Source organism: Mus caroli, unplaced genomic scaffold (genome assembly GCF_978045245.1).
Source record: "Mus caroli unplaced genomic scaffold, Mus_caroli_1 scaffold_18, whole genome shotgun sequence".
Classification (NCBI taxonomy): Eukaryota; Metazoa; Chordata; class Mammalia; order Rodentia; family Muridae; genus Mus; species Mus caroli.
In genome coordinates, this window is record NW_028227273.1 from 9,175,931 (window position 1) to 9,201,739 (window position 25,809).

Here is a 25,809-nt window from a genome sequence, read left to right on the forward strand (position 1 = left end):
GGTGATCCCAAATGACAAAGACATTTTTTTTTTCAAGCACATAGATCCAGAATCTTAAGACAGGTGATTCGGTCGGACAAAGATGCTAATGAAGGTGGAAGGGAGAGCAACCTCATTTTAGGCCCTCAAGTCAGAAAACTGCCTTCTTCTCCCACCCACCCCCCACCCTTCTCCATCTGGGCCATAGTTAACCACCTTACATCTCTTCCAAAAAAGAGAGAGAGATTTAAAAAAAAAAAAAAACAAGGAAAATAGAATTTCAGCTGTGCTTAGGACGGTCGCTTGGGTTAGGGAGCCTTAGGGTTTCTCCTTTTTAAAAAGCAGGCCACTAGAAGGCTACCAAACATTCCAAGGGCTCACAAGCGCCACTAGATGCAGCAAATCCAGGGTACAGCACTCCGGGGAGGATTCAGGCCTGACATCTTGTCATGGAAGAAACTAGTTGTAACCCCCTACCCTCATGCCCTCTTTGCCTTTCCCTCGGGATCCTGTTTGGGCTTCCTTTCCCCAAGCAAGTGTTTGTTTCCAGTTTTCCACTCAGATTTGGCATCCTTCCCCCTCCCCGGCTCTGGCTCTGGCGGCCAGCGAGCTAGAGAGAGCAAGCGGGAAGCTGGGCTGTTACAGCACCCGGGAGCTGTTTGCCAGGGCGGACACAAACACCAGTCTCTGGGAGTGATAAGAAAATGGAGAATACTGTATTTGCTTTAGAAAGTTTTTACATATAGATAAACACGCAGTTAAGATAACAGTAAAAGCGCCCTACAGGAGTGAATGGGGCCTCCAAAGCGGCTAGGAAAAACGTGAATAGCTTTTGCATAAGAATACTACGGTCTCACTCTCTGCTTTCACTAGCGACAGGGTCCCCCTCTCTCTCTCTCTAACCCCGGCCACCTCGCCAAGCCTCGATCGCCAAGTCCCCAAAAGGAAAGAGGTGAGTGGGAGGGAAGGAGGGAGGAGAGAGAGAAGGGAGAGGAGAAAAAAGCAGGGATCATATACAAGCAATTTCTACATATATATTACAAACTGGGAAAATGACCGATCATTAAGATATACATAATTCATATAAAATTTTGAAATAAAAATAAAAATCTGTTACAGTCATAACTATTCTTTTTCCACATTTATAACCAGTACCCACACAGGCAGTGACAGAGTGGAGAGAAAAGGTGCTTACGAAGAAAATGATTGTCGGCTGAACAAAAACAGAGGATTGCATCTTGTTTGACCAATACTTGGACTTAAAAACAGAGAGAGAGAGAGAGAGAGAGAGAGAGAGAGAGAGAGAGAGAGAGAGAGAGCTAGCTAAAGGAGAAAAGAGCAACAGAAGGAAGAAACATTTGCTATTTCTCTCGAGGAGTTTTTTCCTATCTTTCTTTCCTTTTTTTTTTTTAAACAACAAATTCAGAACGGAGAGGTCAGATTTTTTTCTTTTTGTCTGCTTTTGTCGTCTTGTTGCAGCGGCGGTGGTGGTGTTTTGTTTTTTTGTTTTTTGTTTTTTGTTTTTTTGTATAGTCGACTCTTTAAATCATTTTAAACTAGAGAGAATATTTTCCCAGATACAAATAAATCGTCATGCAGGTGGGGTGCCGGGTCCGTGGGAACCAAAAGGAGAAGCCGTGCTTGTCCTAGAAAGTATACAATTGTCACCTCTTTTATGCTTTCTGCCCGTAACATCAGCGTTTGTGACTGTCTGTTGGCGTCGCGGTCCTTTGGGGTGGCCGTGGTGGTAGGTGGTGGGGTATTTTTGATGGTTTGAGGTTAATTTATTTTTCTTGTTTTTTTTTTAATATATTTTTGGCGGGGGTGGGAGTGTGTATGGACTTGTGTGTGTGTCTGTCTGTGTATCCTGATTTCGGTTTGTTCTAGGGATGGAGTAGAAGAAGAGGGTGAGGAGCAGGGTTACGAAGAGGAGGGGAAGGTGGAAGGGGAGGAGGGGGAGGAGGAGGGCGGCCTTGGCTATCATACATCACATTCCGAGTCGCTGGAGGTTACCGAGAGGATCGAAGTGCCGGTGTCCGCGCGCTCCGTCAGGCTGGACACACTGGTGGTCGGACTGGCCGCCGTGGACGGTGACTCTGCTGAGCCGTGCGTGGGGCAGCCGGGCTCGGCCAGCGAGCGCATCCCGCTTGGCCCGATGGCCTGGTGCTGGAGCCTGCGGGGAACAAGAGAGCCATGCCCTCCCTGACTCGGTGGCCCGCCACCCTGCTCGCCTCGCTCACACCGCGGGGAGCCTGGCCCGACTGGGCCCGCACTCCCCTACAACAGCGGCCTCCTGCGTGGCGTGCCCCTAGCCACAGCCCTCAACGGGGCTCTGTGTTCTTCCTGGCACCCAGCTGCCCCCTGAGTACCGCAGAGACTTCCTAACTAAAGTCCGAGCTCCCGGTTTCCCAGCCCAGGGATGCGTTCCGGATAGGGACGGCCTCAGATGAAGGGCAGACTCCCAAGCCAGCCTCCAACGGAGACCTGAGCAGGCAGCAAAGGACCCTGAGCCCGGACCAGCAGACAGTGGGGAAGAGCTTCGCTTTCTTCCGCAGCCTCCTAGGCTCACATAACTGGACCCGGAGAACCAGGGATTCCACAGAGGCTCAGGCCATGGCCTTCCCAAGCACACACCCCAGAACTGTAGGGGTTCTCCTCAGAGCACCCATCGCTTTCCTTTCTGAATCTCTACGCAGAGGGCGCAGGACACGGGGAAGAGAAAAGAGGGAAGTTGGAAGCTAAAAGATGGGGGGAGGGGGGAGAAGAAAGAAAAGGGAAGAAAGAGAAGACAGGAGGGAAGGACAGGCTGTGTCTCTTTTCTGGGTGACGAAGCAGTTGTCTGAACCTAGTGTCTCCCTTCATGGAAGCCTTTCACTGGTCATGGTCACTCCCCCCATCTGGCGAAATGTGGCCTCCAAAAGGAAGAGATGAGAGGAACGTGGATTCAGGCCTGGGCCACCTAAACCCGCACACACTCTAAGCCTCCAGCCACCAGCAGCTGTCAGCAGTCGGTGCCCCTGCTCCTTGCAGCGTCCCAGGCCTGTACCAGAACGTCTGCTCAACCCCTCTTCTTTCCTCTCCCGTCCCTTTAGACTAATCATCTCTCTGCCCTCTCCCTTTTCTCTTTACTTTCTCACAATCGAGCTTTAAAGATCCACCAGAACCAAACAACTTTGTGACTCTGTAACCAACTTGCCTGCCATGACTGCACCTGCGATTTTGCTCCAAAACGAGTGGATGCTCCTGAACTGAGGCGATAGGGAGACTTGAAGCTTTCACTATCCCGCCCCCCCCCCCAACACACTAACACTCCAGGCCTGCCTCTCCTGTCCAGGGATGGTGGCCACCGGCCTTCTCTTTGTGGCAGGAACCCTGGCCCCCTTTCCCCTCTTTGACTCGTATGGACGCCTCTAAACCGAGCCCCCCCCCCCCGCGCTTTTGCAGTGCACAGAAATAATCAGACAGCAAGTAGTATTTTCCTTTCCTTCCAGCCTTCTAGCTGGTGCCAGGGCTGAAGAGACCCGCGAGGGGTTTAAGGCCCCTTAGGGACAGGCACGGAGGGTTGAGGACACCAGAGGCATGCTCACACAGCGCTGGCTCTGATAAAAAAAAAAAAAAAAAAAAGCCCTTCTTAAGCAAAGCAGAATATAAACCCACAGCCGGTTGTTCCCTGTTCCAGGGCAACCAGGAACTTTTCTCTAACTGTCCAGAGAGCACCGGTATATCTCCAGAGCTGGATCAGCCGCCTCTACCATGCCCCGACAGCCTGCGTTTTCACCCGTTTCCCTTTTTCTAGCCCCGGAGCCTGTGGTGGCCCGGCCGCGGTCCCCGCCACTGACCTGTTCTTGGCCGCCGCTGCGCGGTCGCGCTGTCGCCGGTTCTTAAACCAGTTGCCTACTTGTGTGGGGGTGAGGCCGGTGGCCTGCGCCAGTTCGCGTTTCTTGCTGGGGTTGGGGTAGGGATCCTGCAGGTACCACTCCCGCAGCAGGCTCCGAGTCCGCTCCTTGAAGCAATGGGTCTTCTGCTCGCCATCCCAGATGGTGCGCGGCAGAGGGAACTTCTTGCGCACGCGGTACTTGTCCACCGGGCCGAGCGGGCGGCCGCGCAGCTTCTCGGCCTCCTGGTAGTGCGCCTCGAGCCACATGGCCTGCAGCTTGCCGTGAGACTCCTTAGTGAACTTGTGGTTCTCCAGGATGTGGTACAGGTCGCGGAAGTTGCCGGTGTGGAAGGCGACGACGGCGCGCGCGCGCAGGATCGACTCGTGTTTGTTGATGGCCTCGCACGCCCCGGGGGCCACGGGCAGCGACCAGAGGAAGCGGCCCAGCCGCTCGATGTCGCCCGTCTCCTCCAGCGTCTCGCAGACGCTGGCCACCTGCTCCGGCGAGAAGTTGAGGGTGGGCAGCTGGAACATGGACAACTCTTCCGGGGGGGCCCTGGAGCCGCCGCCGCCGCTGCCGCCGCCTGCTCCGCCAGCACCGCCGCCTCCCGCACGGTTCCCGCCGCCGCCGCCTCCTCCCGCGCCGCCGCCGCCGCCGCCCGCACCGCTCCCGCCGCCGCTACTCGCCAGAAGTAGGGAGCAGTGGTGAGAATCGGCGAAGTTTGGCAACAAGAAGTGGGAGGAATAGAGGTCTAGGGGGGAGCGGAATACCATGGACTGACCTGAGAGGAGAGGAAAAAATTCAGGGAGAGGAAGAGAAAGGGGAGGAAGAGGAGGAGAGGGGCGATGAGGACCAGGAGGAGGGAGAGGAGAGGGGGGAGGAGGAGATGGAAAGGAGGGGGGAGCAGAAGGAGAAGGAGGGGGAGGAGGAAGGACGTAAGGGACACCCACACCCCACACACATCCACATACACACACACCCGCGCAGCCACATAGAGAGGGAGGAAGGAGAGCGGCCCGGTGCGCGCGCAGAGAGAGAGAGAGAGAGAGAGAGAGAGAGAGAGAGAGAGAGAGAGAGAGAGAGAGAGAACCCGAGGCAGAGAGAGGGAGAGAGGGGAGAGCGAGAGCCAACCACGGCCGAGTCAAGATTCAGCGATTCCACAGCAATCGCCCTAATGACAACAGCCTCATAATATCTCCCCTAAATCCACAGTGAGTGCAGCATTGAAACATTTTGTTTCGCTTTTCTATTGGTCTGTGGCGTGTCGTTGTGGCGTTGCCACGGCAACCACTGCCAATCACTGTCAGCCCTGCCAATCAATACTGAGAACGTAAGGACGGTTTTACCACTTAGCCGGAGGGGGGGGGGGTGAGGGAGAAGAGGGCGAAACAGAATTTTAAAGAAAAAAATCTTTGCAACTCTTAATATCCTCTCTCTCTCTCTCTCTCTCTCTCTCTCTCTCTCTCTCTCTCTCTCTCTCTTCTTCCTCCTCCTCCTCCTTCTCCTCCTCCTCCTCTTGCTCAAAGAAGTTTTAATCAAAAATTCGAAAAGGAATAGGGGTAGAGTAGTTGAATGCAGCGAGCTATTCGTTACACGGAGTGTTTGGGGTTAGGAAGAGACTCCAGCCTCAGGAGCACCAGGCAGCCTTAGATGAGGCTAGAGACCAGGTGTCCCGGCAAGGTTTGCACATGGTGTCTCAGCCACCTCCTTCTGTCTATGTGACCACTGGTCAGGAAGAAAGAGGAGAGATGATGAGGCTCACTGCATAGTCACCTTAGCAAGCTGCTGGGGGAGCCTAGATCTGGGAGACAGAATATGGTACCTAGGAAGTTGAAGCCAGGGCTAACATTAACACAGGAGGCTGTGAGTCCAGTGCCCTTGGACTACATTTCCCAACTCTTTCCACACCATTGCACAGTTCTGCTCCCAGCCAAGGATTGGTGAATTTTTCCATCACTATGCATTTTATAACAGTGGAGACATTACACTTTCTCTGTCTTCAAAATCAACTCCACTCTTTGTTCCCCCACCCCCAGACTTCAGCTGTCTCCCACAGTGGTAGACTAGCAACAGGAGGCCAGAAACCTAGGGACACTGGACCTAGGGGAGGATGGAGGATGCCCACTTTTCCTACCATGGGTACAACCCCTGTCATGCCCAACATCCCCCAAAAGATACAGAAACTTTAGAGGCCACCCTGAGTAAGCGCCCAAGGCCTGAAAGCCTTGTATGTAAATAACTACAATAGATAATAAAAGCCAAAATTCTCCATACATAAAGCAATATCATAACCCTGAAACAGACTCCCCTTGTCCAAAGAACGCAGAGGGTCTTTCCTGCCTGCGACTACCACAACCTCCAAGCCAGGCCCGGGCATTTATTTATTCTTAGGTATGTTGCTTGTGAGAAGTTGTAATCTGCATCTTGAGGCCGGCCTCCCTTTGTGAGGCTTCTGTAACTATGGAAGTGTGATTTACGCAGATTTGTCCGGGTCAGAGACATCTTTCCCTACGCACTGTGTATATTTAGACAGGATTCGGACTGGTGTTAAAAAGTGTATATGTTGAATGGATTCACACACAGTAGCTAACAATGCCCACATTGTCGGCCCATGTACAACGCGTATTGAAACGCAGCGCCCAGACTTCAACTAATCTGCCCTCAATAAAGCTGAAATAATTATCCTAAGCTGCCTTTCCAGAAGAAAAATCATTGAGGAATTCAAAACTTTTTTTTAAAAGATCTTTTCTACATTCCGATGCAGATCTGGGGGCGCGGCGCCGGGTACACACCACTCAGGAGAGCTCAATGAGGGAGGAGTGGAAAAAAAAAAGAAGTTGTGGGAGAATTTAAACGTGAACTCAACTGGAGGCTGGAGCCAAAATGGTCGCAGGCCCTAAATCTCAAGCTCGGATCTTCCTTAGGCCTTGATCCGACAGTGCCAGGTTTTAAAGGGCCGAGGAGTGCAAACTCGATTTGAGGGTGACACCGAATGTTTGGGTTGGGCTAGGGGACTATACTGGCTCTTTAGCAGGAGGCAGCTCAGGGGGCCTAAACTCGCTGACCAGGGCAGAAGAATGTTCACCCTAAAAGGTAGATCCGTCGAGCCCCACTTTTGGCGGTCTCTCTCCAAACATCTTCATCTGCACCAGGAGTGCTTTTCCGCTCAACTGCAAGGCTCTGGGCGGTCGCTCTTTGCAGGCCCAGAAAGAGCCCAAAGGTTGGGACACAAAAACAGACACTTCATCTTTTCTTCCGGACCCCTTTCTCTTGTAGGGGGAAGGATTATAGACTGAAAGGTGGGAGGGAGAAGGGGCAGGAGGAGGAAGCGGGGGGAGGAAGGAATGAAAAAGGGGAGGGGAGTGGGTATTGTGCCGCGTGTGGAGGGGGAGAATTCCTACGGGTGGGTTTCCGAATATTGTGTTCAACTTTTTGAAAGCAGCTCGTGACCCCGAAACTGCATCCCCCGGAGCCGGGGACCCAGGCGCCAGGCGGGCGGGTGAACCCGGCCAGTCCCTCCCAATCCCCGCAACCCCCCGCCTCCGAGTGGGGGGGATCCAGGCCTGGAGGGAGGCTGGGCAGGTGCCGAGGGCTGTGCCGAAAGCGCTGAAATCGAAAACCCTCGCCACTCAGGAAGAACTGAGGCAAAAGGATCACAGATGCTGCTCGGGGCCAGCCCTATACTCCCTCCAGTGCCTGGACTCCCGTGGACCCGCGGGGCTCTGCAGTTCTCAGACGGCCGCGCCTTGTGAGCGCTAAGCCGGGAGGAGGGCGCAGGCAGGGCGCACAGCTCTGAGCGCGCCCCTACCCGGCTCGGGCCCGCAGCAGCCCCGACTGTCCGAGAGCCTCTCCGCAAGCAAGGCTCTGCGCCGCCCTCTGAGCCCACCTCCTGGCCACAACGCCGCCTGCGCTTCTCCAGCCCAGGCCGGAAGCCCTACGCTGCCTCCTGAAGCCGGTAAGTTGAGAGTCCTGAAAGCTGAGCAGGGAGGCGGGGCGGGTGGTCCCTGATGCTTATTGTAGGACTGGATCCCGCCGAGGCTCCGCAGGGTCTTGATCTAAAAGGTTTGGGTGTGTGCATTTTTGGAGAGGGTGTCTGTGAACCTCTGGAGTCTCCCCAAAATCCCATTCGCTGAGCATTGGTGAGAGGAACTGGTGCAAAGGACCCAGGCTGCTTTGCTCCCTGATCTGGGGTGGGTAAAGCGAGGGCTGGGAATGGAGCCCAGGGCACTTCCAGAGTGGGTGGGACGCTGAGGATCGCCTGCACTCCGGTACTCTCAGAGCCACAAAACCCGAGGGGATTGGCTTGTAGGGCCTCTAGATCTCTTCTCTTCTCTTCTCTTCTCTTCTCTTCTCTTCTCTTCTCTTCTCTTCTCTTCTCTTCTCTTCTCTTCTCTTCTCTTCTCTTCTCTTCTCTTTCTCTCTCTCTCTCTCTCTCTCTCTCTCTCTCTCTCTCTCTCTCTCTCTCTCGCCTCTCAGACTCAAGGACTGGGGACTTGGTGGATCTATGGCATTAGTACCCACAGAGGTCACCTGCACAGACAAATCTGTCGCCACCCTTCAACCCTGGCCTACCGGATCTGCGGGGAGAAATGCAGCATTTGAATTGGGGAGTGTTCAATCCTGCTCTGCGGGATTTACAAATATCAGCTACAACCCAGCCATGAGAAGGTCTCATACAGTCAGAGGACTTTGCGGGAAGCACACTCCCTCCTTGTTTTGGGTTACAAGGAAAGCCCAGGAAAGCTAGTCCCAGAAGGCCTGGGTCAGCTACACCCAGTTCACCCATGCTCAACCCGGAACAGCCGACCCAAACGGTCAGGAAGGTTTGTCCTGGGGGCAACGCCTCTTCCGGGCTCTAGGACGTTGGAAGACAGAGAGATTGCTGGGTAGCGGGTGGTCTGGGCCTCCCCGCAAGCTGCAAACGAAGGAGCTTGGTGCAGACCGCCAGGGAGGGCGCAGGGGAGCGCAGTACTCAGGCGGGGAGGCCTCGAAGCCCTTCAAGGACCCCGATTACTTTCCTTTGAACAACAACAACAACAACAACAAAAACAACAACAACTGCTCCCTCCTCCTTATATCCCCTCCCTCTTTTAGCCTCCAGGCACCAGGGCTTCGAGTAATTGTCCTTCAGGACAGTAAACACAGCTCAGTTGCCTCAACTTTCCTGGTGCATAAAAGTTCCCGGCGCGAGGGGAAATTTGAATATTTGATCAGCCCCTTTGAGTGACCCTCATTAGCCTGGCGCCCTGCTAAGGCCCCACCATTGCAAAAAAGCTGCTGGGCCCGGCATTTGTACGCCTTGTTAGCGCTGCTTAATGAAGCCGCCCCGACGGCTCAAAGGCGGCCTCTGGGGCCGGCAGCGCGCACCTCTCGGCACCCCGCTCTGCCTAATGAGCCCCGCCGCCCGCTAAAGGCCCTTCCACCCCCCACATCCTCAAACAAGAGGGGTTTGGCTCCGTCTAGGACCTGAACACCTCCCACCACCGGGCCCAGGAGGGTGGGCACAAACCCAGTCTAGCTGGCTACACGGTGATCTAGCCCCTGGAGAAAGAAGCCAGCTACTTGGAGTAAGCAAGCTAAACATGGTTGTGTGAGTGGGAAAGTAGGGAAGTGGATTTTACAGCCACTAGGTCTAGCTCACCCGTGGGTGCCACGAACCTTCCCTCACAGGGCCAGCTATAAATCAATTAGCCAGCCCAGCTCCTTAAAGGTGCATCTGGACTAGTGTTAGAGCGTCAGAAGGGTTGGTACACAGGGGAGGGTCAGCTTTCCACTCCCCCCTCAAATTCCTTTGCTCCGGTCTCCCCAGGAGGCCTGGCACTTCTCCCCAGGTGGCCTCACACTTTCTGGAAGGTCAACTTTCCAGACAACTAGAACTCTAGGCCTGTATTTGAGAAAGGGTGGGCAGATTCAGCTCCCCCAGGCCGCTGCTGCTCACACCCCTCGGAGAATGACTTCCAGTTTCACACAATCCCTCCCCTGGTCTCTCTTCCATCGCGTTTATAGCCATGGAGAGGTCTGAAGAACTTAGCCCAGGAAAGACCACGCTCCTTAGGCAAGACTGGAACCTCAAACAAACCTGGACGAGAGAAGGGAAATCCTAGGAAAAGGGAGTGGAGACAGCCACCCACTAGGACAAGCATCTACTCCTTCTCTCCTCTTCTTGGGCCAAGGAACACGGCTAACTAGTTAATATAAGAAACCATTAGAAACTGCACTTCACTCCTCAGAAAGAGTTGACATCTCTCACTGCCCTCTCGCCTCCATTGTCCTTTCTCCTGGACAGTTGGAACTCAAGGTCCCCTTTCACTCCCTTCTTGAATACCCCTAGCACTTGCTGGGTTGGAGGAGCAGGGAACTCTCGGTTCTCCACTCAGGACTTTCTGGAAGCCCATCTCCGTATGCTCACCAGCCCACCCTCCTACGCTGGTCAGAGTGAGATTGCTAACCTCAAGACCCCATTCAATGCCAGCTTTCAACTGCTGCTGAAGACCAATGTAGGTCCTGGATTAGAAGAACCGCAGAGTGTAAGTCTATTTGACCGGCCCCTCCTCCCTTCCCTCCTTCCATTCAGCTCCACTCCCGTGCCCAGCCCCCATTCCATTCCACGACCCCCTTAACTAAGCCCAAGCATAAACTCCAGGATCATCTCTGAGCCGGACGACAGTAGTGTCCAGGTCACGATCCGTTCTAAGGGCAAAAGCAGCGGCAGAAAAGTCAGGGGCGGGTGCTCTAGGAGAGAGGGAGACCTGAAGCGGAGGGTAGGATTCAGTTCGGAGCCCACCGGCTGCTGAGGGGAGGAGGCGAAAGGAGGGGGTTGGGAGTCCACCGGCATTGGGTCGGGGCAGCAGGGACTTCAGGCGGCGGCGTGGGGGGCTAGATCCGGAGGAGAGGGGAGGGGTGGCGGGGGTCGGAGGAGCACGCAGGGCGGAGGGGTGTGGGGCTCTTTAAGAGCCACACGGCTAGCAGGAGAGGCGTGCGGCCCTGTGCTGGTAGCGCACTGACCCCGAAGGGGATTTAGCGGGAAGGGAGCGACCGGGTTCTGGGGGCTTTGTCCGGGGGCGCCCAGAAAGGCCGAGGCACAAGAATAAGAAGCGGCTGCAGCGTGAAAGGCTGCGAGGAGCGGCGGCGCTGCTGCTCTTGACTTCTGAGCAGGGCTTAGAAGGCCTGCCCCGGCTTAAGCTGAACTGAGGGTGCAGAGTCCTGAACGCCGAGTTCACGAGCCCTGAGTCCTGGCCTCTAGGCTGAGGAGGCGTGGGATAGGGGCGGACGCTGGAGTAGTGGGTCTTCTTGCGACAACCCCTTCGTGGATCTTACAGCCTTGCTACCCTAGCGCAAGGTTGTTAGCCTAGCCCGCCGCGTCTGGCATAGCCAAAGAAATTTACTTTCCCAGCTTGGCTTTTGCTTTTGTGTGTCCACCTCGAGCAGATCCGGAGCTGGCCGACCCCAGACTGATTCTCAACAGGTGGCTGGGTAAGTCTGTTTAAAGAATTCCGTGTAAATCATCAGCTCCTCCCCGACCCCTTCCCTTTCCCCTCCCTCTTTCCCCCTAGGCGGGTCCGAGTACTCTGGGCTCCTCCCGCCAACGGTGGCTCGGGTGTTGGGGGCGGGGTGGCAGGGTACTTGCACCCTACCATGGGGGCTTTCTGGCTTGGGGTTCCAGGTTAGTAGATCCCTTGTGAAGCCTCACCCGGTACCCCGGAGTTCCAATCACCAATGATTACTCTCAGCTTCTGGCACTGAGCCTCTGCGTCCCAAGAGGGGGAAGGAGACAGAGCGCGCAGCAGAACCTCAAGATTTGAACCTGCAGGAAAGGGGTCGAGGGACCCCTGGACCAGCGGTCTTGGTGTAGGGGTCACAGAGGAAAAAGAGCTCTCCATCCTCTTTGTGGGAGACGCGAGAGACTGCTTGGAGGGATACGCGCCAGTGGCACAAAGCCGGGCAGAGGAGTGGGGAGTGGTTCTGCAACCGAGGGTAGTGGTGAGATGGGGGAGGAGGTAGAGGAGGCCAAAAGAGGGGGGAGGAGAACCAAAGAAAGGCAAAGGCAAGAGATCCAGGGCGTCCGAGAGAAAAGTCCAAAAATGTCCCTAATGCGCGCTTAGAGCAGACGCGCGCTCGGGGGCGCACAATCTCAATTCTCTCTCTCTCTCTCTCTCTCTCTCTCTCTCTCTCTCTCTCGTCCTACACAGGTAGTGCCCCCCCCCCTGCTCTGTGTTGGTCGTGCCGGGACCCATCGCACACAGAGAAGCCACCTTACCCCTCACCTCACCCCGTCGGCCCAAAGACTGACCACCCTCGCCCGAGTCGGGGGGTGGGGTGGGAATCCCGGATCACACACACACACACACACACACACACACACACACACACCAGGGTAGGGGAACAGGGAGGATCTTACCTGCAGAAAGGTAAGAGAAGCCGGGAGCGTGTAGCAGCGGCGGATAAATATTCATTAGGAAGTGTAAGTCCTTTCAAAGGGCTCCGCGCGCGCGCGCGCTCTAGCTCCTGTCTCTTTCCCTCCCTCTGTCCTCCAGGAAGGCTTCCCCTCCTCTAGCTATCTCAACGCCCCCCCCCCCTTCCTGCGAAATACCGGGTGGATCCTAGGCTAGCTAACCTGTTGGGAAGCCTGAACTGCGGCAGCGCCTCTGCAGCTAGCAGTTTGCTTTCGCTCCTGGGGCGCGCGTCCCCCCCCCATCCCCTCCCCTCCTTCCTTTCGCCCAGCCCCTCACCCCTCCTAAATTACTACATCATTAGCTTTATTGGGCGGGGGGGGGGTGGCGGGTAACGGAGCAGCCAGACGCACCTCTCCATAGAAGGGTGAATAGTTGGTGCCCTGCGATGCAACCCCAACTCCATCTCCACCTCATTCTCACCCATCTGCACATCCTCATCCAATCTTGCTTCTTTTTCTTCGCTCTTTCCACCTCCACCTCCATCCTGTGTCAACCTAACTCCCTCAGCAGCCCTCCCACCCGCCGCCGCCAATCCGGATCACAGATTGGGTTGGGAGTGAGATTGCAAGGCTGTTAGGTCCGAAGGTCCTGTGTGTCGAGGTTAGAACTCCTCCCTGCCGTGAGTATGGGGTGGTTATCAAGATCTCCTTCTCCTTCCTGACCCTGCAAGGTTACCAAACAGCCTGGACTTTTGAATCAGATCTCTGGAGCGAGCATTAAGAACTCCAGCCAAACAGATCTCAGGGCCTGGCCCTTTCACTCAGCCGCGGAGGCTGCTTGAGGGATGGGGAGAGGTGACTTCACTCAGCGCCAACGCGCAGGAAAAACTCATAGACGACAGTTGGACTAATACTCGTCCTTTAAGAATGCACTACCTGAAGTTAGTCGAAAGTCATCTTCAATCAAGGAAAGGAAAAAAAAAAAAAACCTCACATCTAGAAGCTTCGCTGAAGCCACTTCCAACAGCACGCGAACATGTTTGCGCACACCCTTCTCTGTGCACTCCCCAATGCCTGCTCTCTCTCGGGCAGGTGAAAATACAGGCTGCCCAGGCCAGAGGAGAGAAGGCGGCGGAGGAATACATCGCTTAGGGTTTTTTAGAAACTAGGAATAACTGTTTTCAATACTCTGCTCTGCTACCAGGACCTTAGGTCCTTCTTGGGACCCTGAAAAGTGGCTTTGCCCCACGATGTGGGGGGGGGGGCAGTGACTCTAGCTCTGGCCCTCCTACTGGGAGCTTAAAGTTGGGGTGAAGGGCTTAAGGAGGAGCCGAGGGGGCGGGCCCTGTTAGTTTGCAGTTGTAAGTGCAGCTGTGCCTGGGACACCAAGAAAGAGAGTCTCACCCGCTAACGCTCCTGGTGCTTGCTTAGAGGTTCCCCGAGGTTAACTACGGGAGCTTCTGCTCTCTCCTGAGCCCCAGGCCAACACAGGACGATGGTGGCCGGGATGCCAGCCGACGCCTAAACTCAGTAAGACTTCAGTTGCCTCTCATTTTGGCTGTTCAGAGCTAATGTCTACCGGAGAAAGTTTTAGAAGTGGGTCGCACCCGTCCTGAATCCACCCTGTGAGGTGGCAGAGGGTCAGAGGGTCACTTCTTCTTGTTAAAGGTTAGCATAATACTTACTAGGGTAGAGGAAGATGTGGAGAAAAAAAAAAAAAGCCTACGGTGCCTAGGACTCTAACCACCTTACAGCTTACTCAAAGTTCAGAACCTCCCATTGTACACCTTCTCTCCCCAACGCAGATCCCTAAGGTCTCATCTTCATCTGTGTGTGTTCACAGAAGGTACAGTGTGCGAGAACACACTTAGGGAAATTTTAGGAACGCTAACCACAGTCCTGGAGGAATAAAGATGTGGCGAAGGAATGGATCGAGTGCATGAACACATACACCTTGTTGTCCAGATGCAGACAAAAGCTACCATGTCCGCTTGGAGTGACACCCAGACATGCACAGAGATGTACAGGAAGCCAAGGAGAGTGGGATCAATCAGAGTACAGTACAAGTACAGAGTACAGTGCAAGATGCCCAGGGACCCTGGAGAAAAACCTTTGTTGACTCTTCTGTATGGAAAGTTTCTGAAGAAAGGGCCAAGGAATGATCTGCCCCGGAGGCTGCCTTTAGGCTCCCATACCTGCTCTGTTGGAGACACCCAGAAGAGGCCAGTACGCCAAAGACTTTTTGGTTTGGTTATTTCTGTTGCTTGTTGTCTTTTTTCATCCTTTGCCTGGGAAGTTGTGCTCTGGAAGAGGGCTTGAGTAGACAGCACAGGCCTCCAGTAGATAACAAGAGATTCTCAATCTCCAATGAGGACATTCCGCTCTAAGGAAGCTTCCAGATAGGGGAAAGCCCTGTTTTGTCCCCCTTTCTCCTCTGAGATCTGAAAAAAATAGAAAGAAAAAAAAAGAAAAAGAAAAAGAAAACAAATCTAAAAACTATAGCCCAATCCCATATACATTAAATAAATCCACAAGGAATACGCTAGACCAAGCTAAATTATGTATTTAACTCATTTTCTTTTGTGAGATACTGAGAAGTCTTCAACTTCCTCTATTCCAGGCAGGGATTGAGGTCCTGGCCTGGCAGAGATTCTACCACCAGGGTTTCCCACAGTGGTTCTGGGGCTAGGCTTAAGGTGTAATGACTTGTTTTCTCTGTCACCTCTTCTGGGGAACTGGGGAACTGTCCCAGACAATGGCTGCCCCAGTTCCCTCTAGAAGAGACAGCCCCCCCCCCAGAACCCGTTGCCCTCCAACCTCACCTCGTTTTCCAATGTGCTCTCTTGAGCTCATTCTCAGAGCTCTTAAAGTAGTAGGTGTGAGTCTTGTACCATTTCTTTAAAAGAAACGACTAAGGGAAGGGAGGGAGGGAAGGAGGGAGGGAAGGGGTGGGAAGGAGAGCTACCTCCTGGGCTAACAGGTCCAGGAACCACTCTGTAAGGAGCAAAAGAGAGCCTGTGTTGTAAAGCAGAAGTGATCCCCCCGGACGTTGCTGCAGGGCGCCTTGCAACAGATGTAACTGTCCACTGAAGAGACAGAGGGTGGGCATGGGGAAGATTTTTTTCCCACCCTTTTGTGAACAACTCTTACACTTTTCCAAGACACATTTAGTTCCTGGACATTTTTGTGAATTTGTTCTCGATTGTGTTTTGAACAATAAACTGTGAGAATCAACTTCAAGCCCACACAATCAGAATCTTCCTTGGGAGGGCAGGTTCTTTCAGAGCTGTTTTTCTCCAGGTCGCTTTTATCTCACCCCCAATGGGAGTCACCTGCTGATGCTCCTCGGGAGGAGACGGTAACTGAAAGAGGGAAGTGAATGCAGACACATCATCCTCTGAGCCAAAGCGTTACTTTGGTTCCTTCTAGCTTAAGATGCCGAACACTGGTTGGCTTTGAACATCCTCTACTTCGCTAAGAAGTTTAGAGCCTTTCTCACAACAAACCACAGCGTTTTAGAACTGGAAAATGTTTCTTCTGATTTTCCAGTCTTAGGACAATTTTCAAACTCTAACTTAAAAAAATTGTTCATGGGGGTTTAGCTAGAACACTTGTAGCATTCGCTTCTCAAGTAAAGATCAACTGTTTTCTCATAACCCCAACTGCTCCACACACTTCATAGGATATAATGTATTTTCTTTACTTATCCTTGTGCCTTCTGCCCAGGACACAGAACTAGGGGCAAAACTTTGGAGGTCTATGACCTCTTGATAGCAACTGTAATTGTTGGGCTTTTGTTCTTGTGCCTTGAAAATCTCTCATGTACGTCTATGAAAATATGCATTGCATGGGTGTGCTCCTATCAAGTTGTCCACACTTTCTCAACAACCTTTGATGAATCAAACCATTTCTATTGCCCAGGGCAAAGGGCTAATCGCCTTATGGGTCTAGAGTTGTCATAGGATAGTACCCGGTGTGTGTGTGTGTGTGTGTGTGTGTGTGTGTGTGTGTGATATGACAGTTATTACTTTCAAGAATAAATTAAAATAACCAGATACCCCTTTAGTACTTTCCTCAACAGCGTCAATGCTCTAGAGATGGGGCCTCGCCTTCCAAGGTGTCTTCACTCCCACAGGACCCCGGCTCTCTGCCTCAGCCCAACCCTGGGCTTGCGCTCAGAGAGGAGGTATTCCGACGGAAAAAATCCCATACATTTTTAACTACAGTGATTACTAAATTAATAGCAGGCACCAAGACAGATGTCAAAACGTCTTGAAAATGTTTATCTGTGAATAATTGAGAAGGTAGTGGGACGCATTATCTGATTGTGTAATGAAATATGTATGAGGAACAGCTGTATGCAGCAGCCCCTTCCCCTTGCCGCCTTAGCCAGGGCCCTTCTCTTGCAAGCTTTCTTCTACTTTCTTCCACCTTTTTCTTCCTTCTACTTTCTAGTTCGCTCTCCTCTTCATTCACTGCTCACAGGGCTGTGGCTGCAGTGAACCCCAGAGTCGCCTGGTTCTCTGATGAAGGTTAGCCACAAGGTTTCCTCTAAGCCTTGCTGGATTGGCGTTCCGTAGCGGGATGAGGCTTCGTTGTCTGCTGTTCTGGCCATCGCGCCTTCCGGCCAGGCTGCCCGCTGGGTCTCCATGGAGTCTGTGGGAGAGCAGACGATGGAGCGGCGGCGGCGACAACGGTGGCTCGGAGCACCTGGTGTGCGCTGGCGGAGCTGCGCGGCCGGCTCGGAGTAGAGGCCCGGGAGCCCCGCGACTCAGCGGGGTGGGTCTAGGGTCACTGCGGGGTGACCGGGCTGGGGATAGGCCTTTGTTTCCCTCTCTGGCCACATTGCACACTTCCTTCCAGCCCCCAGCCAACCTCCAAGTCCCTGCGCCTTGGCCCTGTTTGTTTTTCCAGCCCCGAGCTTTCCACCCAGACGCACAAATAGCCCTCGTGGCTGTGTCAGCCGCCCCAGGCCGTGGCCCAGCTCAGGCCACAATCTAGCCTCCGCCTCACCGCCAGCTCAGGTTCTGCAGGAAGCAGAGGGGACAGGAGGGCTCCGGGGTCTTCCTGGAGCCAGAGGACACAAAGATCATCGGGCAGGGGAGGTGGCCGGGAATGGTTTAGGACCTCAGTGGGCTGTGAAGGCCCAAGGTCTGGGCTCAGACGGGCGCACGTGGCTTGAGTGGCGGTTCCTGTGCTTCGGACGCGGCCAAAGAGTGGGGACAACGGAGAGGATGAACAGAAGGACTCCTTCTGAGACCCCTTCAAGCATGGACCTTGAATGTCATGTCAGTCACATGTACAAACCCAGTGACCCCCCTGTAGGTATGCTGTCCCCATCTCCGCTTGCAGGTCTCTTTGCAAGGCAATGGGACCTTGTCCCTGGCGCCGCGCTGTCTGTCGTCCCCAACCGGACCACAAGCATGCCGCGGTGTCCACTTGTATAGTCCCCTGGCCGTTGGCCCTTCCTATCATCAGGTGCTCAGTGTCTCCTCCTGGGCCCCCCAGAAGGCTCACCTCCCAGCTTCTAGGCGCTCTGGTCCTTCCTGAACCACCGCCCCTGAGCGCTTGCAGAACGAGGGTCCAGCTTTGTGTTCCGCAGCATCGCAACGCCCCGCGTCTTCACAGGTTCCCTCTGTCTGCAGTAGAGATGCGCTTGGGCATTATTTCTCAAGCATGGCCCATTTTACCTAATCCCTTACATTTTTATTTTAATCCTACACATTACAGTTAATCTGTAATGATACCGCTTCGGATGAACCTGTTGCATACGAGGCACTGCAATTTGTAACCTTGGAAACTGTTTTAAATAAAGATTATAACAGTGGTGTCAATTGTGTTTATTCTCTGCGCAGGGGGCTGCGTAGAGGATTCGGCAGTTTCTCGGCCACAAGGACAGAGTTTCCTAAGAAGGGAAAGAAGAGTGCGGGCAGAGAGGAGAGGTCCGAGGAGGAAAAGAGAGGCCTGAGGACGCTCTGGCGGCTCCAGTACCAAGCCTTGGTATCTTTGGAATTCTGGGGAGAGTGGAAGGGCTTACAAACTACACATAAGTCGGTGAACTTGAACCACCGTGTATCCCGATTTTGCATTGAGCCGGGCCCTGCGCACCCGGAATGCTGAAGCGGCCAAGGGCAGAGAAGGGGTGTATTTGCAACTCGTGGTTTCTTCGGTTAAACAAACCCATAGCCTCAGCAACAACAACAAAAACTGCAAGTGCAGGAAGCAAAATTAAACATAATTCCTTTTATTTATCTGTTTCATTTATATCATTAAAATATTTTTGGTTATGTTGTATAGAATAGCATCCACTCTGATTATTACCTGCCATATCGGCTGTATTCAGCACAGCAAAATTAACAATTAAGAAAAAAAAGGTACATCTTATATATTGTATCTGTCAAGATACGTTACAATTTCCATTAACAAAAAACCCCTATTCTTGTTGAAGAAGCTATGAAGTATATCTTTCATGAGCTCTTTATTAATAATCACGGTTGTCAAAAAGAATTAGATATGCACAGATTGTAGCTGCAAAGGAAATATTAGATGCACAGAATAAAACGTAGAGTGGGATTGAGGCATAACTATTTTTCTTTTTAAAATTTTTTTCAGAGATGAAAAAAAAAAACCTGAGCTATTAAGCTTACTTAAAAGATGGCTTTGTTGGTTTAATTATACTGTAGTTATTTTATAAATATGTTTCAAAGGAAGCTTGCCATATTGCATGTCAATGAAGGCTGTAAAGAAAAGCTCACAAAAGCTAATGCATACCAAATACCAAATTTTAGTCATTAGCATTCCTATTTATTACAAACTAAAAGAACCTATTAACAGATGAGAATTTGTATTTAGCTAGCATTACAATGTTTGGCCATTAAAATAAAAAGGGCAAAGTATATACATTATTTTTTCCCCTTGGGACTATACATTATGTTTGCCTAGAAGCTCACAGGGAGACTAGGAGATGTTTCTGACTGGGAACAGGATTCTACAGTGGGAATAGGCCAGAGGGCCCACAACCCCTATTTTTGGTTATGGAGCTTAATGCTATTCATTTGGAAGCTGGAGCAGTTTAGAGCTGAAACCTTGCCTCACGCTGAGAGCCGCGCAGGAACCACAGCCCTTGAGGGGTCTTTTGTCTTTAATTTGTGTCATGAGCATATGCAAATTATTAATTGTTTCTCCTCTGGGTGAGAGAATGCCTAGTGGTGGTTATTCTGCTTTTGTTTGGATGTTAAAACCCCCTTCAGTGCTCCCCAGACTTTGGTTCTCCCTCGCAGATTTCCTTGGTAGGAAATCCCACCGCTTCTGCTGTACAATAATTCTAGAAATACTCACATATAGATTTGTGCCATTTCAAAAACCAGCTTTTGAGCGTCCATGGCTGTTCTGCACTCCGAAGTAAGTGGGGGATATACGTATTTTTAAACAGCTGTCTGAAATAGGAAAGTCTTCCCAACAATTCTTTATTTTTAAAAACATTAAAGATCATTTTCTTTAAATTGAGGCAAAAAAATCTAAATCTGATTGGGCAAGGAAAATATGTGCATTTTACAAAACTGAAATGAAACATTCAAAATAATAAGAAAGGACTATTTTGAATTCTATTGGGTGAAGGTTTTTTGTTTGTTTGTTTGTTTTGTTTTTAAGTAAACACAGTAATCGTTGTCCAAGCTTTTCAAATCCTCCGATCTTCAAGCGAGGCAAATGATAGTTTCTTCAGAATGATAATTCTTCTTGGGCACAAAGTTTTCTGCCTGCATGTTCTATTAAAAAGGACTGACAATTTGCATTAAGACACTTCTCTGAAAGGCCCATAAGGGGAAACAACAGGTACCAGAAGGAAGGGAATTCCCAACAGAAAGGAGGAAAGAAAGGAACTTTACCAAAGGCCATTATTATTATTTGGAAACCTCCTGTAACACACACACACTTTATTTTCAATAGAGAAACTAGTGGTGTGTGGTTGTCGATGCGGGCATCTGTCCCCTGTGAACCACCTGTGCAGAGAGAAAAGACGCTGCAGCTAATTCCTGCCCCAACTTTGCCTACAGAAACAGTGAGAGTTATTCACTGTATTGAGGAAACCTGGCTGCTTTGATGCTGGGAGACCCCAAATCGAACTCTTTCATCTCTACCCCATTTTATCTGCAGGAGAGGCCAGCTCCCAAGTCTAAGGCATACTTAACATAGAGGTTGGAGGACATGACCTCTGATACCTACAGGAACAGGAAGGCTGCTGACCCTGAGAGCAAAGGCCAGAGCCACAGTTGTTTGGGTCATCCGGCCTCCCAGTCCACCCAACACTCCCCTACTTCAGGGTGTGCCCAAATAATCCAGATGGCTACCCATATGCCTTTCCCCAACTGAATTTTCCTATTACACACTGAATGTAAATATTACCCGCAGCCAAGAAGACTGTTTTCCATATATTTAAACCCAAATGGCTTAAATCTCAGAGTGTTTGGAAGATAACTCACTTTCCAGTAGCCTTAAATCCCGTGTTTCAAGAGCTGATCAGGAGAGACCAACTGAGCGATGACTAGATACACTAGATTCTCTTCTCATGTCATGGCGCTGACATGTGCTGGGGACAGGACACGTACAGTGGAAGCCAGAGGGTGTCCCACTGGGAACAGACAGGGGTCCAGCATAGGAGAAATCTCAGATGGCTTCCTGGAAGAGGCAGAGTTTGAACTGGACGCTCAAGGTCTAGCATGAGTCTAAATGGTATGGGGTACAGTATGTAAGAGGAGTTGGTATCCTTTTAAGCTATAATATCGCATCTAACCTAAGGTGGGCAAATAAGGGTGAATAAATGAGCCAATGGCACTTTTCAATAAAAGCAACGTTACACACCCCTCTGACCCCTCTGAACACTTAGCCTTGGGATGGCCTGACTGTCATTAGTCTAATACCCACTTGAATGTTGCTGCTTTAGCCCCCTCCTGGAGGCCAAGCAGGGAAGTCAGCATGAGATGGCTGCTGATGTCTGGAGCTGACAAACCATGCTTGCTGGTATCTATCACATGCACACTCACATTCTTGTTCAGAGATCTGGATGGGTGGATGTTCCCACCATGGCTGCCCTGTTTCCACCCTTGCAAGAATAAGGAGACACGGTAGATTTTGGGACTTTTGCACTTCGCACGCCCCTCCTTGTTTTGTGCCAACTTCATGTTTTGCTTGCTACATCTCTGAATGCAAAGTGGCTAATGGGGATGGGTCAGGTTTGTATGAAGGGAACCAGTCTGCTGGGAAAGGCCTCTGGATCAGAGTAAAGAAAAGCTGGTCTGCCTGCTGAGCCAGAGAGAGGTGCAGAGGCAGAGGGGCTTCTCATGGGAGAGACATGAATCTCTGTTGTGGTTCTTTGAAAATACACACACACCACCACCACCATGAAATTTCTTTCTTTCTTTCTTTCTTTCTTTCTTTCTTTCTTTCTTTCTTTCTTTCTTTCTTTCTTTCTTTCTTTCTTTCTTTCCTTCCTTCCTTCCTTCCTTCCTTCCTTCCTTCCTTCCTTCCTTCTCTCTCTCTCTCTCTTTCTTTCTTTTCTAGCTCTTGTCTCTAGAAACGACAGGATTTGGGGGGATATTGACCAATTATGAACATTTTTTCTTCTTCTAGAAATAAATGCTTATTATTTTGAACTCTGAGATATAAACTCACTCTGGCTGTGGTGGCATAGACTTGCTCCTCCACACCTAGAAGGTCAGCAGTCCAAGGTCAGCCTTGGCTACATAGCAAGTTCAAGGCCTGCCTGGACTGCATGAGACCAGGTCTGAAAAAAGAAAAACCCAAAGTGGAAAACGGAAAGCAGAAGACAGAATAAATCCTAAGAAGATGAGCAATGCCCACTTCTCCTGATTCCTCTCTGGAATGTGTTCTTATGCCATAGTGAGTCTCTGATCCCGAGACAAAAACCACACTGGCACACAGCAAGCACTGACTGTTCGGAAAAGCCTTTTACTTGAGTAAAGTAGGTCCCAGACTGTACCATGATCCTGCCCTGAGCAAGACACTTCCTCAGTCCTTCCTCTTGGCAGTATCTTTTTGACTTGTCTGTCACCTTCACCTTTGCCTTCACCTCCAGAGACCTTTCTTCCCCTTCCTTTCCCTCCTTCTCCCTCCTCCCCTATCCTTCCCTTTTCCCTAAACAAGCCAAGTTTCTTCTCAAACTAATCATGAAAGTCAACAACTTGAGAGCAATTCAATTTCAATAATAAACAGATGTCTTTCAAGCATCTAGGACGGAAGCAAAGGCCCTTCCATGGGAAATACCTAACTCAAAGGGAGGAGACCCAGGGTTATAAAAGGCTCTGTGAGAGTGTGAAGCCGGAACCTGCCCAGCCACTCCTACAGGTACCACCCTGAGTTCATTCAAGGGAAGCACTCTTTCCCAAGAGCCCCATCTCTTCCTGATTGTACAGTGTGTTCAGTGCCATAGCACATGGTCAGAGCTTAGAGTGTAACCGTGTGAGGATGGAGTCCATCCATTACCACATTCAGGGGTGGAATCCAGGAAGGGCTCTACTCCACAGCGTTGTTCTTTTTTTTTTTTTTTTTTTTTTTTTTTTGGTTTTTGGTTTTTCGAGACAGGGTTTCTCTGTATAGCCCTGGCTGTCCTGGAACTCACTTTGTAGACCAGGCTGGCCTCGAACTCAGAAATCCGCCTGCCTCTGCCTCCCGAGTGCTGGGATTAAAGGCGTGCGCCACCACGCCCGGCTCACAGCGTTGTTCTGACGCTTGGAGAACTGCCCTCAATTTGTGCCTCAAAGTGGGCACTAAGCATGCACGTATGTGTGTGTGTGCGTGCAGCAATTTTACAAGGTCAGCCAATTCAGGCTCCCCTGGGAGTCATGGTACAACGGTGAGTATTGGATGACTTTGTGTGTAGGTGTTGGGGGGGGGAAGAAGTCTATAGAGATTCGGAAATGAAGAGGGGCTGCGATTCCATTTTAATGAGGCTCCTAATTCCCTGGGTAGTTGTCCTGAAAACATCTTCTTCCTTTCTGTTCCTTTCCTTGCAGCGATCAGAGGAGAATGGCCAGGCTGAGGGGGAAGCGAGGAACATATGGGCCCAAGTAGGATCCTGAAAGAATTTCGAGATGCTCCGAGCCCAAATCATACAGGCTCTAAGTATTGGTCAATAACCAGGAGTGAAACAGAAACTTAGACCACACACTCAAGTCCTTCTTTCTGAATGAGGGGCTCCAGTGCTAGGCCACAAGTGGCCGCTATGGACGCTGCATCATGGAGTCTCACCTGGTCCCTCCTTCAACCACGCACCTCAGACGGCAAGGAGAGCTAGATGAGAAGGAGCTGGGGCTCTTGCGATCTGCAGAGGCAGCACGCTGGTCAGGAGGAACCCAGAACACCTGCCTCAGACACAGCCAGTTTGTCCACACACAAAAGGCAGGGACCCTCAGGGCTGAGGGGCTATTAAGTCAAACCTGGAGTCACAGCCCCAATGTCCTCAGACGGTCCCCAACCCTCTGCAGCAATGTGGACAGTGTGCCTGAAAAGCTTCTTCTCTGAGCTTTAACAACTTTCTGGTGTAACTTCTGAGAGGGCTGATTGCTTATTCATGTGGAAGCAAGACGCCCAGTCCGTTTTGCCTGTTTTTGCTACTCTTTGTTGTCTCGGGGGGAGTGTTATGGTAGCTGCAAATGGCTTCTCCAGTGACATTTGCTGACATTCAGTGAAGTACATTTATCAGCGCTTGCGAGCTCACCTCCGCACATGCAATCCATTTTGTTTTGTTCTTCATGGTAACCCCCTTCCCAACACCCGTGCCCTGAAAATGATGAAGGGCAGGCGGCGCATTTCTCAAGCTGCACTCAAATGTCACTGTGAAAAATCTTTAATGGACTAAGTGTAGCTTTTCACGTTACAACTTGTCAGGTACTGAGAAATTCTAGAGTTTCTCCTTAATCCACGAGTCATTGGAACCACACATCTGCAGGTAGACTAATTATAAGCTGTACCAGTCAGAACCGGGCAAGCAGAGACCAAGGAGAACACATTCGCTATCAGTTAATTTTTTATTACTATCATTATTATTATTATTCTCATTCCACTTCATCTCCTACTCAGAATATGCTAGGTATGAGCAATGTGTTACTCTAATTAATTGAGTGACAGCCCCCAACTAGCTCTCCATGCAGGCTTACAGTCTCTACGCACTCAGCTTTCCCAGTAACGTTTTTCATCTTTCCCTCCAACGTAGCTGACTCTGAATCATAGTCCTGGTCCCTTAGGGTTGGCCATGACGGAGCCGCCGAGAGGAACTGAGATGTGTCCCGTCTCCTGTCCACCTAGTTATCCCTCATCGGAGGACATGGCATTGGAGCCAAGGGACTCACATCACCAATGTGTAAGCCTGCATTTTCCTCCCCGCACCTGGTCGGAGCAGTGCCACCCACACTCACAGTGGTGGCCTACAGACTCCCTCTAAGCCTTGCATAGGGGTTTGCTAGGTCTGGTTTTAGCCCCTTTGAAAGGACTCAGCTCAGTGGCTGTTCTTCATGGGTGAATCAGCCCACACTCTACTGGCCATGGCTTCTATGTTCTGCCCCTGCTTCTCGGTTCTCAGGCAGGAACCTCATCACCCATGTGTTACTGTTACGATGGGTTCTCTGGAATGCTGCTAGCTCATTCAGGTGAGACCATCATCATCATCACCATCATCATCATCATCACCATCATCATCATCATCACATTCTATTTATATGAGCACACTGTAGCTGTCTTCAGACACACCAGAAGAGGGCATTGGATCCCATTACGGGTAGTTGTGAGCCACCATTACTCACAATTGCTGGGAACTGAACTCAGGTCCTCTGCAAGAGTAGTCAGTGCTCTTAACGGCTGAGCCATCTCTTCTCCAGTGCTGCAGGTGGAATTTTAGGAGCAAGCTTCAGAGAGATATCTTGTTCCCTTCCACAATGTAAACTAGAAAGTAGGATCTCGCAAACATGGACTCTGCCGGGCTGGTGACCTTCAAACTCTCGGCTTCTAGAACTGTTCACAATAAAATTCTGTTCCTTATAAGGTACACAGTTTTAATTTTTATTTATTTTAATTAACTTTATTTATTTATCTATTTTTGAGAAAGGGTCTCTTGAAGACTAGACTGGCTCCAGATTTGCAATGTAGCCAAGGATAGCCTTGAGCTTCTAGGCCTCCCACCTTCTACCTCTCCATCACAAGAATTACAAGTGTATACCACCACGCCCAGGTTAGGCAATGCTGGGGATCGAACCCATGGTGTTGGGCACATTAGGTAAGCATTCTACCATCTGAACACCCTAGCCCTTAGTTTCTGAGATTTTGTTATAGCAGCCCGAATGGACTAAGACATACATCCCTTTAGTTGGGAGAATCGATTGATCTGTGCATGTCTATATTGTATCTTAATGAATGCACCATAATCAATTAATATTGATTCTGTAGTCAGCATTTAAAGGTCAAAGAGTAGGGGAGAGTATTTGAAATACAAGGAAAAGAGTGGTATTACTAAAAACTATACCCGTCCTGGTTGTCATGGGCCAGATGCTG

The 25,809-nt window shown here is 51.1% G+C and overlaps 1 protein-coding gene and 1 long non-coding RNA gene across 9 annotated transcripts; one reads left to right on the forward strand and one right to left on the reverse strand.

Annotated features, from left to right (window-relative positions):
* Positions 1-1,351: 1,351 nt before the first annotated feature.
* Positions 1,352-17,863, reverse strand: Six3 (SIX homeobox 3). 5 transcript variants are annotated; one of them, XM_085832714.1, is made up of 5 exons: positions 17,767-17,863; positions 14,445-14,690; positions 3,819-4,638; positions 1,993-2,152; positions 1,352-1,625 (listed from the first exon to the last, which is right to left on the reverse strand). In XM_085832714.1, exons 3-5 carry the CDS (start codon positions 4,628-4,630, stop codon positions 1,536-1,538), a joined length of 1,062 nt encoding a protein of 353 aa, XP_085688840.1. In that variant the 5' UTR covers positions 4,631-4,638; positions 14,445-14,690; positions 17,767-17,863; the 3' UTR covers positions 1,352-1,535. The 5 variants fall into 5 exon arrangements, with proteins under 5 accessions (XP_085688840.1, XP_085688841.1, XP_085688838.1 ...); XM_085832715.1 differs by lacking the exon at positions 17,767-17,863 and adding an exon at positions 15,072-15,124; XM_085832712.1 differs by lacking the exons at positions 14,445-14,690; positions 17,767-17,863 and adding an exon at positions 12,661-12,762.
* On the forward strand, positions 7,251-25,138 carry LOC110283969 (uncharacterized). 4 transcript variants are annotated; one of them, XR_015045847.1, is made up of 4 exons: positions 7,251-7,812; positions 10,189-10,384; positions 11,286-11,330; positions 23,280-25,138. It is a non-coding gene; the product is annotated as an uncharacterized LOC110283969 (long non-coding RNA). The 4 variants fall into 4 exon arrangements; XR_015045846.1 differs by lacking the exon at positions 23,280-25,138 and adding an exon at positions 18,105-18,207; XR_015045845.1 differs by lacking the exon at positions 23,280-25,138 and adding an exon at positions 12,981-14,000.
* Positions 25,139-25,809: the final 671 nt, after the last annotated feature.